This window comes from Cornus florida, unplaced genomic scaffold (genome assembly GCF_030987335.1).
Source record: "Cornus florida cultivar Cherokee Brave unplaced genomic scaffold, ASM3098733v1 CherokeeBrave_3.0.0_Hap2_Chr08, whole genome shotgun sequence".
NCBI classification, from domain to species: Eukaryota; Viridiplantae; Streptophyta; class Magnoliopsida; order Cornales; family Cornaceae; genus Cornus; species Cornus florida.
The window spans coordinates 2,040,793-2,056,529 of record NW_026775578.1 but is presented as its reverse complement, the minus strand read 5'-3'; the positions used below and the strand labels follow the sequence as shown (position 1 = coordinate 2,056,529).

General features: G+C 35.3%; 2 protein-coding genes across 2 annotated transcripts; one reads left to right on the top strand and one right to left on the bottom strand.

Annotated features, from left to right (window-relative positions):
- The first annotated feature begins 576 nt into the window (after nt 1-576).
- LOC132268840 (ABC transporter C family member 4) lies at nt 577-9,097 on the top strand. Its single transcript, XM_059769702.1, has 12 exons — nt 577-668; nt 1,369-3,551; nt 3,936-4,256; nt 4,830-4,916; nt 5,018-5,647; nt 5,766-5,930; nt 6,388-6,682; nt 6,953-7,167; nt 7,529-7,834; nt 8,235-8,298; nt 8,416-8,655; nt 8,828-9,097. The coding sequence occupies exons 2-12, from the start codon at nt 1,452-1,454 to the stop codon at nt 8,926-8,928; spliced, it is 4,524 nt and encodes a 1,507-aa protein (XP_059625685.1). The 5' UTR covers nt 577-668; nt 1,369-1,451; the 3' UTR covers nt 8,929-9,097.
- Nucleotides 9,098-9,206: 109 nt separating this feature from the next.
- On the bottom strand, nt 9,207-13,911 carry LOC132268841 (probable E3 ubiquitin-protein ligase BAH1-like 1). Its single transcript, XM_059769703.1, has 6 exons — nt 13,403-13,911; nt 11,699-11,943; nt 11,338-11,592; nt 10,580-10,717; nt 9,686-9,744; nt 9,207-9,560 (listed from the first exon to the last, which is right to left on the bottom strand). The coding sequence occupies exons 1-6, from the start codon at nt 13,566-13,568 to the stop codon at nt 9,455-9,457; spliced, it is 969 nt and encodes a 322-aa protein (XP_059625686.1). The 5' UTR covers nt 13,569-13,911; the 3' UTR covers nt 9,207-9,454.
- Nucleotides 13,912-15,737: the final 1,826 nt, after the last annotated feature.

The window sequence follows — 15,737 nt, the reverse complement described above, 5'->3', positions numbered from 1 at the left end:
TTCTGCCTCCGTCTCCGACCCCGGCGGGTTTTCAAAATTTACCTCTCTTCCCATCTTTATTCCCATTTACATAAAAGGGTCCCCATCTGCGTTGTAAACGGGACGGGCGGGACGGGAATGGAAAATTTGTCATCCCTACGCGTTTGTCAGTTTCTCTAATTTATTAATAAAAAAAGAAAAGAAAAAAGAGAAACATAATAAATTAAAAATAAATTATTCACCTGAATAGGGCAAAAAAAAAAAAAACTTACGATAATAAATAAATAAAATTTAAAAACCGCAAACCCTTTGTCTCTGAGAGTGACTTTTTAAACTAATCAGCGTGGCGACTCTCTCTCACATCCACAGAGGATTACCGTATCTACACGTAATTTTTTTTCAGAGACGCCGCTGATTTTTGACTAGTGGTCCTCCTTTTAGTTACTACTTCTCTTGTAATACATGACTCCAAAAAGATAGTGATAAACATACCAAAAAGAAGATTGTTTTATTTACAATCTCTGAGGTCACTTTCAGTAGCTACATCTTCGCAGATATGAAGTTTGGAGGTAGTCAATTAATTCTCGGCCACCAAGTGTTGATTATATGAGCCACCCAGTTGGACACTTTCCAACACCCTTCTATGCTTTGCTTCATTTACCTTTCAGTGGCGTCTTCTCGAAGCCCAAGTAAGTACTCTGTTCTTTCGGTTTACATGCTTAGCATGATTTTTTTTTTTTTTTTCATTTTTATGTTACAAAATCTTCAACTATGTCAATCTTTTTCTTTTTCTTTTTCTTTGTGATTTCATTTCACACCCTCAATTTATAAATTGAATATTATTATATAATATATATATATATATATATATATTAATTAATTTATTTCTTTTATTTTATGTTGAATTTCTTCGCTGTGTTTAATAAATGGACTCTGAGCGTTGGTACACAATTTGTGTAAGCACATCAAGGCAGGGTAGACTCAAGACTTTTGTGTTGGTTTTGTGGCTCTTAATTTTCTCATCATTTTTTGCCTTTTCTGGTTTCTCTTTCTTCTGCTTTTTGTCATTCCTTGAATTATTGCCTTTCAAGTAAAGTCCCATCTTTTCCGGACTGGGGAAGGGAGGGCTAATCTCACTTTCACACACACACGCACACGCAGAGAAAAGCTCTCTGATTCTGGGCTGCAGGCTTGCTTTTCAAAATTTTCCGTATATTTATCACTCATTTTATATACTAAACAAAAAAAAATAAAATATTTAAATATTCTAAAAAAATCTAGTAAATCTGGAGTTCTTATCATTTCATTATAGCATATATTGAAGTAAAAAAAATTGTAGCATCTATTGGGTGTTACTTTGATTTATTTGATTTTATTTCTGGTTTACAGAAAGCTTGAGAGGTGATACTGGTGAGAGTAAAGCATAGAGGAGACATTTTGTATGGTTTGATCCGAAGTTTTCTTACAACAAAATGTCTTCTGTTACTTGGATGACGACCCTTTCGTGTTCAAGCTCTGTGATACAATCCTCGGAGGAAATATCTGTATTGCCCATGATCCAATGGCTAAGATTCATCTCTCTCTCTCCATGTCCTCAGAGAGCTCTCTTGTCTTGTGTTGATGTCCTCCTTTTGTTGGCTCTCTTGGTGTTTTCAATTCAAAAGCTCTATTATAGATTCATTTCCAATGGCCAAAACAGTTCTGGCATCAACAAGCCTCTCATTAGAAGCAATAGAGCTCTTATAAGAAACAATATTTGGTTTAAGCTTTCTGTGATTGTGACTGGTCTGTTAGCTTTGTCTTATATAATTTTATGTATTTTAGCCTTAGGTAGAAGTACCCAATTGCCATGGAAGCTAGTAGATGGGTATTTTTGGTTAATTCAAGCAATAACTCATGTTGTGATTACAGTCTTGATTGTCCATGAGAAAAGATTCCAAGCTGTTACCCATCCATTGTTGCTTCGAATTTATTGGGTTGCAAACTTTTTCATCATCTCTTTGTTCACCACCTCAGGATTGATTCGTCTAATCTCTCTCAAGGAATCTGATCCCGATTTGAGATTAGATGATATAGTTTCATTCATTAGTTTTCCATTATCCCTAGTTCTTCTTATTGTTGCCATTAGAGGATCAACTGGGATTGTAGTCACTAGCGAATCCGATTCATTAATGGATGAAGAAGTCAAATTGTATGAACCCCTATTGGAGAAATCCAATGTGACTGGCTTTGCTTCAGCTACTACAATCTCAAAAGCCTTTTGGTTTTGGATGAATCCCCTATTAAGTAAAGGTTATAAATCCCCCCTCAAAATTGATGACATCCCGACTCTTTCACCAGATCATAGAGGTGAGAAAATGTCAGAGCTCTTCGAGTCGAATTGGCCTAAGCCTAGTGAGAAATCGAATCACCCTGTTCGAACCACATTGTTCCGCTGCTTCTGGAGGGAAATTGCATTCACTGCCTTCCTTGCAATTGTGCGGCTTTGTGTCATGTATGTCGGGCCTGTTCTGATCCAAAGCTTTGTCGATTTCACCTCTGGAAAGAGGAGCTCCCCTTATGAAGGATACTACCTTGTACTGACTCTCCTTGTTGCCAAATTTGTGGAAGTTTTGACCACACACCAATTCAACTTCAATTCTCAAAAGCTTGGAATGCTCATTAGGTCCACCCTTATTACTTCCTTATACAGGAAGGGTCTGAGGTTATCGTGCTCTGCTAGGCAGTCTCATGGGGTTGGACAGATTGTAAATTACATGGCAGTCGATGCTCAGCAGCTCTCTGATATGATGCTGCAGCTACATGCCATATGGCTTATGCCATTGCAAGTTGGTGTTGGCTTGGTCCTTTTATATATTAACCTCGGAGCCTCAACGGTTACTGCATTACTTGGACTTGCAGCAGTATTCATTTTCGTTATTATGGGAACTAAAAGGAATAACCGGTTCCAATACAATGTAATGAAAAACCGAGATTCAAGAATGAAGGCCACAAATGAGATGCTTAACTACATGCGGGTAATCAAGTTCCAAGCATGGGAAGAACACTTCAACAAAAGAATTCAATCTTTTCGTGAATCAGAGTTTGGGTGGCTAAGCAAGTTCATGTACTCCGTGGCTGGGAATATTGTTGTGTTGTGGAGCACACCGGTGTTTGTGTCCGCCATCACATTTGCCACTGCACTTTTGTTTGGGGTTCCACTTGATGCAGGAACTGTGTTCACCACAACATCACTCTTTAAGATATTGCAGGAACCAGTCAGGACCTTCCCACAATCTATGATCTCAATCTCGCAAGCAATGATATCACTGGGGAGGTTGGACAGATATATGATAAGTAAGGAGTTGGTGGATAAGTCAGTAGAGAGAGAGGAAGGTTGTGGTGGTACAATTGCTGTGGAGGTGAAAGATGGATTTTTTAACTGGGAAGACGAAGGCGGGGAAGAAGTGTTAAAAAATTTAAATTTGAAAATCAGAAAAGGTGAACTTGCAGCTATTGTTGGTACTGTTGGAATGGGGAAGTCTTCTCTCCTGGCCTCAATTCTTGGCGAGATGAACAAAATATCTGGGAAGGTCTGAATTCTCATCCTGAATATCTAGAGTTATATTTATCTCTTTCACTGATTTTACTCTACAATTGTTATCACTGATTATGCTTGTTTTTTCTATCCACCACTGTTCTCTCTTAGGTAGGATTTGGACAAAAATTCATTCTGATCAGTTAAACATAACAGTTCAAAGAATTTAAATAGTCAAAACTAACTCTACTAATGGGTAGATAATTCCTGTTTTAGTATTTAATCTGATAAAGGTTTTCTTTTAGGAGTTAACAATCTTTATGACAATCTGGCTATTTTCAATTCTAAATGCCCAATAATCATTTGTTGACTGCAGAAGCTTTATATTGATTGGATAATTAGAAATTTTCAATTGACCTATGTGGTTTAACTCTAACAGGTCAGAGTTTGTGGTACCACTGCCTATGTTGCACAAACATCATGGATTCAAAACGGGACCATTCAAGAGAACATCTTGTTTAGTTTGCCAATGAACACAGAGAGATACAGGGAAGTTATCAGGGTCTGCTGCTTGGGGAAGGACTTGGAAATGATGGAGTATGGAGATCAGACTGAAATTGGAGAGCGTGGTATCAACCTCAGTGGTGGCCAGAAGCAGCGGATACAGCTAGCTAGAGCTGTTTATCAAGATTGTGATATCTATCTTCTTGATGATGTTTTTAGTGCCGTTGATGCTCACACGGGGTCTGAAATATTCAAGGTGACAACACATTTACGAGGGACATTATAGCTTTTCTCCCTAGTTTACGCATTACATGGATATGACAATTCATTTCAATGTTCATGGCAGTTGAGATGACAAGTTCATCGTTGATCACCAAAATAATAATAGAAAGATAAGGTCATTTATTAGATTTTAAAATGAAAAGTTTAAATCTAAAAGAATAATCAAATTCTTGAGAACTTCAGATTTTAATGCTATTTTTTGCTCATTTTTAAGCAGACCCTTGTATGGTAATATTTGGATGTGCAATATATGCTATGCCTTGCTTATTAAAGTAGTTCTGCTAAATTTTGTATAAACATCTTGCTTACTGTTTCTATTTCTACTCCGCAAGCTGTTGAAGAAGCGACAAAGATATAATTACCATATTATTATCCCCCACCTCCCTTTTCGAATAGTTGTTCAAAGTGACTTTTTGTTATAATCATGTGAAGTTATCAACTATTATGGTTAGAGGTTAATCTATAAATTTAAGAACCATTTTGAAGTCATTACTTGTGACATTAATTGTATCTTAAATTTTTCTTCTTTTTTTTTTTTTTTTGGCAGGAATGTGTGAGGGGAGTCCTCAAACATAAGACCATTTTACTTGTGACTCATCAAGTTGACTTCTTGCACAATGTTGATCTTATCTTAGTGAGTTTGATCTTGGATAATTTCTCCATGTTTGTTTTGGTTTCATTTATACAATATACAACTTGTCTTTTCCTCAAAACAAGATTACCTCTTAAAATCAGGTCATGCGAGATGGAATGATCGTGCAATCAGGAAAGTACAATGAGCTACTAGAATTTGGCCTGGATTTCAAGGCACTAGTAGCTGCTCATGAGACCTCCATGGGACTAGTGGAAGTAGGGACCGACATGCCAGGAGAAAGTTCCCCTAAACAACCAAAATCTCCCCAAGCACCTTCCAACCATGGGGAAGCAAATGGTGAAGGCAAATTCCTAGAACGAGCCGAATCTGCTAAGGGGACTTCTAAGCTCATCAATGAAGAGGAGCGAGAAACTGGTCGAGTCAGCTTAAATGTTTACAAACAATATTGCACGGAGGCTTTTGGATGGTGGGGTGCAGTGATGGCATTGCTAATATCTCTATTATGGCAGGCATCTTTAATGGCAAGTGATTACTGGTTGGCGTATGAAACTTCAGAAAAGCGTGCCATATCATTTGATCCATCTCTATTCATTCGTATTTATGCACTGATTGCAGCTGTTTCATTTGTGCTGGTTCTGATACGAACTATTCTTTTTACGGTCTTGGGGCTTAAGACTGCCCAAATTTTCTTTAGCCAAATCCTTCACTGCATCTTGCATGCGCCTATGTCATTCTTTGATACCACACCTTCAGGAAGAATCCTAAGTCGGGTAAAAATTTGACTCCAACCAATACTTTGGTAAATTTTTATTTTAGTTTATGGCAAGTGTTGTTCTTGTTAGGTGGAAGTAATTTTACTGACCAATTGTATCATGATTTATCATGTAGGCATCAACTGATCAGACCGACATTGATATCTTCCTCCCATTCTTTATGAACCTTACTGTTTCCATGTACATCACAGTGCTCAGCATCATCATTGTCACATGTCAGAATGCTTGGCCAACAGCATTCCTTATAATTCCACTTGGTTGGCTAAATTTCTGGTATCGGGTATGGGCATTTATTCACTTTTCTAAATATTTTTTGTATTTTGCTTTGGCATTATAGTTCAGTGTGAACAAAAGAAGCAAGCAATGATTTGTCAGCAATTACATATATACTAGTTCACTTCATAAGAGAGCTTAATTTACCACAATTTATTATTAAATTCTGTTGAAGCATTGAAGTGTGGTTTGGCAACCATTGAATTTAGTTTTGAAATTATGGCAAAGCATAAAAAGTTCTTGGTGTTTTTTTTTTTTTTTTTTTGGGGAATTCGTAATGGCATTGTGGAACTTCTTATCTAAATCCTCAAATGACAGGTAGAAGCAGAAACATTATATTACTTCTTTATCCAACTCCTAGAACATTTTAGCAGGAACCAAAACACTTGTATAGAAGGAAGAAATCCAGATGAATATATTCCAATGATTCCTCCCACCCACCCTTTTTTTTTGTTTGGTTGCAGGGATATTATATCGCAACATCTCGTGAATTGACTAGACTCGACTCTATTACAAAAGCTCCCATGATTCATCACTTCTCAGAAAGCATATCAGGGGTCATGACAATTCGCTGTTTCAGGAAGCAGGAACAGTTTAGCCAGGAGAATATTAACAGAGTGAATGCAAATTTGCGTATGGATTTCCACAACAAAGGATCCAATGAGTGGTTGGGCTTCCGTTTGGAACTAATTGGAAGCTTGATCCTCTGCATTTCCACGTTGTTCTTGATCTTGTTGCCAAGTAGTATTATAAAGCCAGGTATTTTGTGGCTCGTTGTCTATCCAAACACTTCAGTTGTAGTCACCTAACAATGTTCAGTATCTGGATTTCAACACTAAATGAAAATCATCCTAAAATCATTGCAGTCTTTGGTATAGGCTAAATCTCTTTTCTGGTAATCCTTTTAATATGGCATACTAAAATTTGTCTATTTTTAAAAAGGCTATTATGTGATGTCCATATGTGCATGATAGTGGTTTTCTTTCTAGAATTCTAATTATGTGAGACTCACTTGTATTGTATTTGCAGAGAATGTTGGCTTATCTCTCTCATATGGCCTGTCCCTCAATGGTGTGATGTTCTGGTCCATATATATGAGCTGCTTATTGGAAAATAAAATGGTTTCCGTTGAGAGGGTAAAACAGTTTACAAGAATTCCATCAGAAGCAGAATGGGAGAAAAAAGATTGTCTTCCTTCTCCACATTGGCCCACCCATGGCAATGTTGAGCTCAAGGACTTGCAGGTTACTAGCTGTAGACACATTCTGATTAGATTTTTTTCACGTTGGTTTCAAGGCATTTGTTACTAAGCATCACAACAAATCTTTTATTGCTGAAGTGTTGTACAAATGCAAAAAATCTGTTGCAGTGGCAACAAAAATAGAAAACAAATACTGCATAAGAATACCGTCCATTATGATGCTTACATGATACGAACACTATACCTGCCATGATTTAGCAATTTAATGACAGTTCTAAAATAACCATAAAGGAGCATGTGCCTAATGTACTAGGCATCTTCATGACTTGATATGAATTCTTATTACTTTCTGGTATTATTTGGAATTCCTTTTGATCAATGTATTTTGAATATTTGGTGAACAGGTTAGATATCGTCCTAACACCCCTCTGGTTCTTAAAGGCATTACCCTCAACATTCAAGGAGGTGAGAAGATTGGTGTGGTTGGTCGAACGGGGAGCGGAAAATCGACTTTAATCCAGGTTTTCTTTAGGTTGGTGGAGCCCTCGAGAGGGAGAATAATTATCGATGGTATTGACATTTCCATGCTAGGGCTTCATAATCTTAGGTCTCGCTTTGGGATCATCCCTCAAGAACCTGTCCTTTTCGAAGGAACTGTGAGAAGCAATGTTGACCCGATAGGACAGTATTCAGATGAAGAGATCTGGAAGGTAAATGTGCCAATTCCTATTACCTTAAAATAAGAATATAAACAACTTCAGGTTTGCCAACCTTGTATATACATGGTAGAAATGTTGATAAATGAGAAATGTGGCAGTCGCTCTCGGTTGTCCTCTTCAACTGCCTAAAAAGAATAGTCAATTAATACATGGTCAGTAGAATATCACACCAACAGAGTCTTCAATGTATGACCACATTCGTACATGTGAACGGTTGTAAGGCAGAATTCATTTCTTGCTTTGTTTTTCTCTCCGGCTACAAGTCCTAGGTTAGTTTCCGAGGGGAAAACTCTACCAGATAGAATAGGTGTGGTTCTTCTTTAGGACATTCATTCATATGCAGTTTGAACTTTTCTTGTGACCTGTCTGATCTGAGAATATACTATTGTAGAGCCTTGAACGTTGCCAACTTAAAGATGTGGTGGCTACGAAGCCTGGTAAACTTGATTCAGCAGGTACTTGATTCACCTTTTATCATAACTGCACTCGAATTTGGTTCACCTCATAATTTAATCTCAAGAGATTGAAGGTCTACATTATAATTGTTTCTTTTTGGATGAAAAACTTGTTAGTTGTTGATAATGGAGACAATTGGAGTGTGGGGCAGAGGCAGCTTCTTTGTTTGGGTAGGGTAATGCTAAAGCGCAGCAGGCTTCTGTTTATGGATGAGGCAACTGCTTCCATTGATTCACAAACTGATGCTGTTATACAAAAAATAATCCGAGAGGACTTTGCAACCTGTACAATTATCAGCATTGCCCACAGAATTCCAACAGTTATGGACTGTGATAGAGTTTTAGTTATAGATGCAGGTACGCGTTTCTTTCTTCTTCTTTTCCCTATATTTATTCGTCACAAATTTACCGAAACTTGGCACATCAAATGAATCAGATTTGGTTGAGGCATTGTAGCATGTCAACAGTTATGAACAAATGATTTTTTGTCACAAATTTTCTAACTAATGTGCCTTTTTCTGTTTAATAGGATGGGCAAAAGAATTTGACAAACCATCTCGCTTGCTCGAGAGGCGGTCACTCTTTGGGGCATTAGTTCAGGAGTATGCCAACCGCTCAACTCAGCTGTAAACAATCAATCTGGTTTTCTGCTAATTTTGGAAATCTTCCCAGTGATGACCTACTCCTTGATAATTTGTACAATCTTTATCGATTTTCGATAATTCAGCATATCTACAATACTTTTATCTTGTATATGGTGACAGTCCCTATTATTGAAATTCAAGCTTTTCTCCCACTAGATTCTTCTCATTTGAAGCTAAAGATATGCGGAAGTGCTTCACTGCAGTTGTGAAAAGCATAGCCATATGACATATCATAACATAATTGCTTTCCATTTGGTCCTAATATGGCAGTGACAATCCATGTGGAAAGTATCAATAAATCACAAGAAGAGAACATAACCTATGCATGTACAAAATTGTTGCTAGTTCTAGGAATATGCAACAAACACTAGAGAACATAAGTTATATATATGTACAAGATTATTGCTAGTTCTAGGAATTTGCAACAAACACAGCTGAGGACTGCAAAAAACATCAGAGGATTTTCACCTCTGTAGCTAATACTAGCACCACCAAACAGATAAATTGCCTGTTCAGACACCCACGAACATCCGGCACTGGAATTCCCAGTGCTCCTTTGCCTGCCGGATTCTCTCTACTCTCTCGGTCCGAAGCCGCTCTTCCCAATATTCAGGACAACTGTTGAAATATGCATGACAGAATAAGGAACTTGCCAGGTAATGAAATAATACAGGCAACATATTTATTTATTTATTTTAAAAAATGGGCACAAAGTGAAAGGCATGGCAGAGAAAAACATATACCTTCGGCTTAACAAAATGTTAAGCTCATCCAAGTGTACAGCACCATGATAAACTCCTGCCTGATATCAACAAAAACAAAATTTCAAAGAGTTGAAGTAATTAAATGAAACCATTTGACTTTTCCTAACACTAAGCAAAGAAGCTACTATTAGCAAACAGCCGGTCTTGATAGCTTATTTTTAGAATTTACCCATGATAATCCACTAAATTGTGCAAAGTAAACATCGTCACCTGGCCGAGTCAACCGCAATTTTAGAAATGGCCAAGGGTTACTAGAACCTAGGAATAGAACTTCTTCATAGTATCAGTGTCGATTCTGTTAAACATCCTAGAATCTTGCAAACCAAAATGGTTCCCCTCAATCATACCACACGAAGGACTATCTCTCACCAAATTTGTCACTAACTGATTCCTAAAAGTGGGTACCACTTTTCTTCTAGCAGGCGTTGATATGGGTAGATTATTAGGTTGGGATTGAGGATGATTAGTTTTGAAGAACTTGAGCACCTGAACCATCTGTTGAGCAAACTCAAAACACACGACCAGAAAGGCAGAAACCATTCAAGTTGACATTAGAGGTTACGTGAGTCCCAAAAGTTCTCAAAAGACAGAATCTATGTCATCATTTTTTTACCGGGTAAAGATCCTCTTGATGTTTTCAGGATCAATAATATATTTTAAATAAAGAAACTGTTCATTTCCACAGAGAAATATTTGATTTTATAGTATATTGTGTACATTTCACACTATTAAATGATTAATTTTTTTTGACGGAATTTGTGTAATGGGCCCTTGGTTGGCAATATATGCTATGGTATGGAAATTAAACAGAGGGCAGAATGTTTTTAAAATTGCGCTAAATCAAAGAAAATTATTTCTAGGATACAAACTTACATCTCGGCATAGAGGGCATTTTTCCTTGGGATCTGCTGCCTTTAATCCATCCACAATAGTCACTGATGCAGCCTTGCAAGCACACATATAGCAGAAGATATGACCACAGGTGAGAGATACCGGGTCAAATACCGTGTCCTGCTCCACACACACACACACACACAAATCAATTGAACTAATCAATCTTGAACTTTTAGGAAGACTTGATAGAGAATTTATTAATATATGATCCAAAATTTCTACATTGATGATGCCATATGATGGTGAAAGAGCATGAAAAAATGATTGTCCTGCCACTCATAAATCACAAACAAAGATGTTTTAAATTACATTCTGGGGTATATTAGTTGTTAAAATGTGTATTAACGCCATATGTAAAAGTACCGTAACAATCACTGACATAAGAATTTGTGGTGAATAATATCTTTAATCAAGGATTTTGTAGCGTGAACAAAATTTTCATATGCTGCTACAGATTATCCTAGTTCTTGACATGTGTGGACTTTATTATAACCAAAAGACACGCCTAAAGTAGATATAACGCAGCAGCCACCAAATGAATAAATATATTTGGTACGTGTTCGGTGTCCAAGAGTAATATAAGAAAATTTGAGGATTTACAAAAAATGGAGAACAAGCCAAGTCAATGCCAATATTGACAAAATCAAAGAGCTCATTTGTGTCCAAGATTAATAGAAGACATTATTTATTCAGGTCAAAATATCCAAGATTAATAGAAATAATATGTCGGGACTTACCAAACATATAGAACAAGTCAAGTTAATATCAAGATTTACGGAATCAAAGAGCTCGCAAGAAAGTGATGGTGTGCCATCGTTGAATACAAGGGAGCATCCCTCAAACAATGGATGGGCCTTCCTTGTTTTAGATTTTGATTCCCTCAAATTTATGTGGAAAGCCATAAGCTCGCACAGCCATGGAGATTGTAAGATTTCAATGCGCATACTTTGGGCTTGTGACTTGAAAGCTTGGCCTTGCTTTGAGTAATGAATCTATAGTTAAATGAAAGAAAGTAAGTAAATGCACAATATATGTAAATCAAAACCAGAAAACAATCACTTATGCTCCATTTGGTTGCTAAAAGTGGGATAAACAAACCTTATCATATTTCTTCAGTATTTTTCTCATTGCAATTGCGTTGATCATTGCATAAGTAACCAGGTCCCTGCCTTCTTGAATTAATGCAACATGGTTCCCTTGTAGCTTGTCCTTGAACCAAATAAAGTATTTACGGAACCCCGAAGCAAGGTGTAGCTCAAGCAATTTCTGTGCACGCTCATTAAAGCATCCAACTACTGCAGACATCTCTTTGAGAAGAGATGGAAAAAAGGTCCCATCGCAAACTACAGATAGATTTACATTAGAATCAAACGTAAGCAATGGCTAGAAATAAAGAAAAACAATTTAAATTAATTACTACTCCTTACTAAATGTTATGCCTGATTAATTCAATATATTCACAAGAGCATCTAGAATATATATGGGAAACAAATTGATTTGACCTGTAGAAAGAATAGATTAAAATCAATCTTTATGAACAGACAACAATGTAAATTCATTACTCTTCATTTTCTGCAGATTCAGCATTGTGTAATACATTTAATATAATTTGTCAAACGTCATCTGTTATTAACTTAACCCTATATATTCAGTTTGTAGTGCCATCTAATCAAGGTTTTCCTAGTGAAGACAGTTGACCCTCGAATAGTTAACATATTAATAACTAAATAATTCTAGTAAATGAAAAAAAAAATTGAGAAGGTAAAGTGTTTCATGGTGGAAAATTAGTAATTATATACTTAATGCCTTCTAGAGAAAAAAACATGCTATGTTATGAATTATTAGAAAGGAAATATATATATAAAGAGACAAAAACTCTTGTTCAAGAAAATTTAAGGTTCTTACATACATCATATTTCAGCCAATAAAATTCTTGATGAATTATATGCATATGGTACTTTGCATTTCTGGTGGGCTCGTCCTTATAAATTAAAGTTTTAATTTAAAACAGATGAAGAAACTTTCTCTTTTGCCGTTACATGAATATGTTCACGTATTTATAAAAATGATATAAAAACTGTTGAAAATATATGTATCAAATGTGTTTTACAAGAGTAGGGGGAGGGGAAATTAAATTTTTAATAACCCTACTAATTCAGAAAATTAGATTATCCAGCAATTGTTAATTGTAACTCTACTAATTCAGAAAATTAGTTTATCCAGCGATTGTTAATTATAACTCTACTAATTCAGAAAATTAGTTTATCCAGCGATTGTTAATTGTTAGAAACTCGATTGTAGTGAGTGAAACTGTCTGTTTTTTTTTTTTTTTAGAAAAATAAGTAGGAAGCAGGGCTTGATTGAGATGGGTGTATAAAATTTTACCATATTCTATATATCATGTATCTGATCAAGAATTGAGAGAGAAGGGGAGGACTATATTCTTGATCAAAAAAGGGGAGGACTATATATATGAAAATTGAACAAATAAGAAACAAGTAAAAGTGAAAACAGGGAAACCAGAGTACCCAGAAAATAAATAAAGTACAGATAAATCCAAGATGAATGAGTTATATATATGTATATGTATATCACTGCGTTCAACTTGTAAAAACGTCTGAGCAACACAGAGTTTATTTCTTTATAAATAATTTGTACAAATAAGAGATAGCAAATAAGAAACTGGAAAAGAAAAACAAAGGAACCCAGAAAATTAATATATATATATATATATATATATATATATATATATATATGTACATATATGTAAGGGAGTAATTGTTTTAGAGTTGTGGTATATACCTGGGCAAGAGTGGGGGCAATTGGATATGTTATCAAGGTGATTGTGCGATTCAATGTCTCTCCTACACTTCTTCAAGATCTTCTTGAGTTTCTTGAATCCAACCCCTGGTAGCTTCTTCTCATCTTGCCCTTGCATGTACTCCTCGTACTTCTTGCAGAACTTCATCTCTCTCGAAAATTCTCTCTCTCTCTCTCTCTCTCTAAACAACAAATTTCACAAACAATTGTCTTTTTGATCTCTCTCTCTCGTTTCTTTAATGAGAGTATAAAGAAGAAGAAGAAGAAGAGGAAGAAGAAAATGAGAAGAAAACGTATGACAGTGGTTTATGTAGTTTTAATCGCCCATGAGCCTCCAAACCCTCTCTATCTTAAGTGATGGTTTTGGTTACCACTTTGGACGTAAATGAAGGACAATTCAGAGGTAATTCAGAAAAAGTCCCATCTATGTTTATTTTTATTTGAGAGCAGTAGAGCACCACATCGAAAACTTCATCTGAATTTGGAAATTACTAGGGAATTACTATTTTTTGGTGCGATCCCATTCCACTACTTTTATTGTCACATCTTTATGGACTTTTGGCAAGTGTCATGTGGTACTCAACCATAATTTCCACCCTAAAGTTGGCCAGACAAGGATAGCTGAATTTCCAATTTTGTGTCCAATGCCATATATGCAAAATAATTAGCAAATTTATTATTATTATTGTTATTTTTAATAAATCATTAAAGAGGTATCTCAATTTAATTTTTTCCTTTTTTTTATATCAAGTTCCCAATAAATAAATAAATATATATGTGTGTGTAAAGAAAGACGGTATTTGTGTTCAAAAAAGTTATCCACCTCTCACATGTCACTTCTGTGTTATATCTTAATCCATATTATATATGATGGGGAAAAATAAATCTAATTTAACTTGAACTAACGATAGAAGTAACTAAGTGTTGACCAGCTGTCAGACCTTTGATAGTTCGTTATCAAGGATAAGATTTCCATTGGAAAAGAATGATGACATTTCGTTATCAAGATAAGATTTTCATTGGATAAGAATGATAATATTTCCTTGTCAAGAATGAGAGAAGTGATCATAAATATGAAGACGATGACTCGAAAATAAGGTACATACAAAACAAAATTTCTACTAGAACGATTACGATATAAATTCATTCTCTAAAAACCCTCACTAACTTGATTGTCGAAGAGTCAACGGCGGCACCACACTAGTGTTTGAGTTAGCCGTTTTTATTTTATAGGAAACGGTGGTGTCGTACCATGCCACGACGAATTTCAACCCCAACAATATATATATATGTATGTGTGTGTGTGTGAGAGAGAGAGAGAGTGAGAGACAAGGATATGATCACGATGAGTTAGCTTTCCATCTTCACGTACTGGACCAGTAAATTTTCTGTTAATCAATATTTGCTCCAAATATATATATAAATTATTATTTTTATTTAAAAAATAAATAAACAATCAAGTGCTAGCATTTTAATTAAAACAAACAACACTTTACTTTCAAATTTTGAATAAATTATTAAAGAGGTACATCAAATTATTTTTTTTGTTTGTCAAATTAAAAAAAAAAAATAAAGAGATAATATTTGTGTTTTAAATGCTCTCAACCTCCCATATGTCACTTCTATGTCATATCTTAATATATTGAAATTGAAGCATGAAAAAGAAAAAAATAAAAACAAAAATAGTATGATAAGGACAAGTTCACGGTGAGTTTGCACTCTAATCTTTACATAATTGACCGATACGGTTAGCCGTTCAATATACTTAATAATATGACGAGTTTATGAAAAGAGTGTGTAAACTCTAAATCTCCTATTAATCAATATTTTGTTCAAATGCATATAGATTATTTAGGACTTTCTTCCTCGACCATGCATTATGCCAGCTGTACTTATTGCATGAGTCCATTTAAAAAGTGGTGGGGCATGTCATGTCAGCCACTATACGTTGCTTGTCGTTTACGAAAGTTTTACTGATTTCACTTTTACATATGAAATTGATCGTTTAAGATAAGGTTGTTCCAAAACCCACCCAACACTAATTAATAGTATTATACTCCTCCGATTGTCTCCAAGTAAATTATTCATCAAATAAATGTCCTATTTAAAAAATTAAATTATTACTGTATTTTTTTATAACATTATTAAAACATTTGTGTAGATTCATTTATAATTAAATTTGATAATTTATTTCCTACTAATATAAAAAAAAAAATTTAATTTCATTTTCTTCACAAATTAATTTTTTGAAAAAGGACAGTTATTTCGAACGAAGGTAAGATGAATTTTCTCCGCATGTCTTTTGGTTTTACTTCCG

What these genes read in the sequence shown, in the direction of transcription:
- LOC132268840 (XM_059769702.1), top strand. Translation starts at nt 1,452, where the DNA reads ATGTCTTCTGTTACTTGGATGACGACCCTTTCGTGTTCAAGCTCTGTG. An exon ending in CAGGAAGAATCCTAAGTCGG is followed by an intron (nt 5,648 to 5,765) that starts GTAAAAATTTGA and finishes TTTATCATGTAG; the next exon opens with GCATCAACTGATCAGACCGA. An exon ending in CAGATGAAGAGATCTGGAAG is followed by an intron (nt 7,835 to 8,234) that starts GTAAATGTGCCA and finishes ATACTATTGTAG; the next exon opens with AGCCTTGAACGTTGCCAACT.
- LOC132268841 (XM_059769703.1), bottom strand. Translation starts at nt 13,568, where the DNA reads ATGAAGTTCTGCAAGAAGTACGAGGAGTACATGCAAGGGCAAGATGAG. An exon ending in TACTGAAGAAATATGATAAG is followed by an intron (nt 11,593 to 11,698) that starts GTTTGTTTATCC and finishes ATTTAACTATAG; the next exon opens with ATTCATTACTCAAAGCAAGG. An exon ending in AATGCCCTCTATGCCGAGAT is followed by an intron (nt 9,745 to 10,579) that starts GTAAGTTTGTAT and finishes TGTTGATATCAG; the next exon opens with GCAGGAGTTTATCATGGTGC.